Source organism: Monopterus albus, unplaced genomic scaffold (assembly GCF_001952655.1).
Source record: "Monopterus albus unplaced genomic scaffold, M_albus_1.0 scaffold196.1, whole genome shotgun sequence".
NCBI classification, from domain to species: domain Eukaryota; kingdom Metazoa; phylum Chordata; class Actinopteri; order Synbranchiformes; family Synbranchidae; genus Monopterus; species Monopterus albus.
In genome coordinates, this window is record NW_018128076.1 from 1,175,970 (window position 1) to 1,178,523 (window position 2,554).

General features: G+C 39.2%; 1 protein-coding gene across 1 annotated transcript in view; it reads right to left on the minus strand.

Annotated features, from left to right (window-relative positions):
• Positions 1 to 1,855, minus strand: part of lamb3 (laminin subunit beta 3) — a 31,059-nt gene extending 29,204 nt beyond the window's left edge. Inside the window, exons 1-2 of the mRNA XM_020617908.1 lie at positions 1,680 to 1,855; positions 1,541 to 1,589 (exon numbers count right to left, since the gene is read on the minus strand). Coding sequence (XP_020473564.1) covers positions 1,541 to 1,565 — 25 coding nt within the window. The 5' untranslated portion in view covers positions 1,566 to 1,589; positions 1,680 to 1,855. The remainder of the gene's footprint in view (positions 1 to 1,540; positions 1,590 to 1,679) is intronic.
• Between the last annotated feature and the right edge of the window lie 699 nt (positions 1,856 to 2,554).

Here is a 2,554-nt window from a genome sequence, read left to right on the forward strand (position 1 = left end):
CATCATCATCCACCATACCACTGACTGTTTTTTTGCTGCTGCTGATCGACACCCGGTCATCTACCTCATTACTCCTCCTGTATATATGTCACTACCTTCACTGTAAATAAACCTCACTGCTTGCACCGAAGCCAGCCACCTGGGTCCGCTTTTTATCTGCTCGCTCACTCTGTGTTCGAGCGCACCCTAACAATTATGTCAGATCAATCAAGTGTCTGTTGATGTATACAACCCTAATTTCAAGTCAAAGCTAGCCCCTAACAATGGCCAAGAGGAAAGTTGATTCTGAAAACAGAGCCTTTTAAAACCGGTGGGAGGCTGAGTATATGTTTACTGACATTGCCAGTAAACCCGTTTGTCTTATTTGTGGAGCTAATGTGGCTGTAATTAAGGAATATAACCTAAGATGGCACTACGAGACTAATCATCAGGACAAGCTGAAAAATGTAAATGCAGAGCAGAAGCTACAGAAGGTAGAGCAGTTGAAGAGGAATCTGACATTACAGCAGATGTTTTCACCAAAGTGAAACCACACAGTGAAGCTGCTGTGAAAGCTAGTTTTATTGCGGCAGAGGAGATAGCCAAATGAGCCCGGCCATTTACTGAGGGATAGTTTCTGAAGAGCTGCACGATGAAAGTGTGCAACTTCTTGTGTCCAGACAAAAAGGTGTTTGCAAATGTAAGCCTTAGCAGAAATATGGTTGCTGATTTTAAGTTCAAGTTTTTTTAACCCTTTTTAATTTTGGAATATTATATCCTGTCTGGTTCGATTCATATTTATGTTCAAAAAACGTTTAGTTTTAGTCTGTTCAGTAAAGTTTTATGCTGTTCGGCCCGCAACCTAAAGTGTGCTTTGAGTTTTGGCCCTCTGTGCAATTGAGTTTGACACCCCTGCCCTAGACCGATCGGCCAGTGGCCAAGCTTCTGGAGGTTCTTATTTCCACTGAAAGAATCATTGTATTCTGACAGCGAAACAAGCCAAAACAAACCATTTATAAAGAACACAGGATATACCTACAGTACTCAAAATGGCACTGTCTTGTGGTTTAGATAAACTTATGTTTAGAACTGTGCATTTCTGTAGGTTAATGTGATTTTGAAAACTGATAATAAAAACCTACTAATACATCATTTGATTTATCTAAATTTGAACAACTTTCATGCAAGAAAGGCAAAGCATCCCATATTTGCCCTAAAGTAGGCTAATGGAAAAAGTTCTGACGCAGACCCAGACTTATGAAATCCTTTAAGCCACTCAACTCTTCAAACATGTGCTATCAGGACTGGACAACATGCAGGTGCTCATTCCAGCCAATCACAGCAGCAGTTTGGCCCAGATTAGTTCCTCCTCTCTGCTGGAATGTGAAGCGATCAGTGTAATCAGCTGCTGGAGTTTTTCGCTGGATGAAAAATCTGCATTTTGTCAACTCCTATTTGTGGTGTGGAGTTTATGGTGAAAAGCTGCAAAACTAATTTTATAAAACGGAAAGGGGGCACTTTAGAGCAACATGTAAATAACAAAAAAGAGGGAAAATCTTACCAGCTACAAGCAAAAGTATTCTCATGTTGTATTTCTTCTATGACAAATTCTGGAGCAGATGAGAAAAAAGCAAAATGAGCAAAGGTCAGCAAACAGACACAGAACCGAAGCGGATTGTATTTCTTAATGGGAGACTCACCTGGCAGTCCTCTTTGTCTTGGTTCAACTGTGTGCCTGGCTGCTGCTTTATAAACACAGTCTCACCTGAATGGTATGATGAAGTGTGTGTCAGAGTCCCACCCTTCACCAGCACTCCCTTCACTGCATGAATCAACACACACAGACATGCAGGCAGACACAGACATAGACACACAGTTAACACAAGGACACTAAGCCGCCAAACACCAAACAAAATGTGAACCAAGTAAAACTAAAAGTAATGAAACATTATGACCTGAAACAAAAAATTTAATGCTCTCCAATGACCTTATGTACTTGTAGAACTACTAAAAAGCATCAAATATTTGTTTCTTGTTAATCTGCAGGCTGTAAATGAAAGATTACAAAATTCAGGGTCCCTGAGGAAAAATCCCAATAAATTTGTGATCCCCAAACTTTTCAAGCACCTTCTTCATGATGGTCAACATTTAAAACCAAATTTATGACATTTCCATCAGCTTCAGCTGAACTTGGTGTTTAATGGTAATTAACCTTTTCCTCTCTGCTGTCGCCAAGTGTTAGTAAGGTCCTGACCTTACTTTGTAAAGTGTCCTGAGATGACTTTTGCTGTGATTTGGTGCTATACAAATAAAGTTGAATTGAACTGCCAATGTTATCATGCTAACAACATGCTATCATGATTCAACAATGTATAGATTATACTTGCAAAGCATCATTGTCATTTTAAACATTTAGCATTTAGCTGAAGGCACTGCTCTGCCTACTATAAGTATGGCCTCATGGAGCTGCTAACATAACTGTAGTCTTTTTCAAAAATGGCAAATGAAATTCTAAAAATATTAAGATTTTTTAAATGTTAATGTGTATTGTATGGTCATGACACAAAAGCTTTTG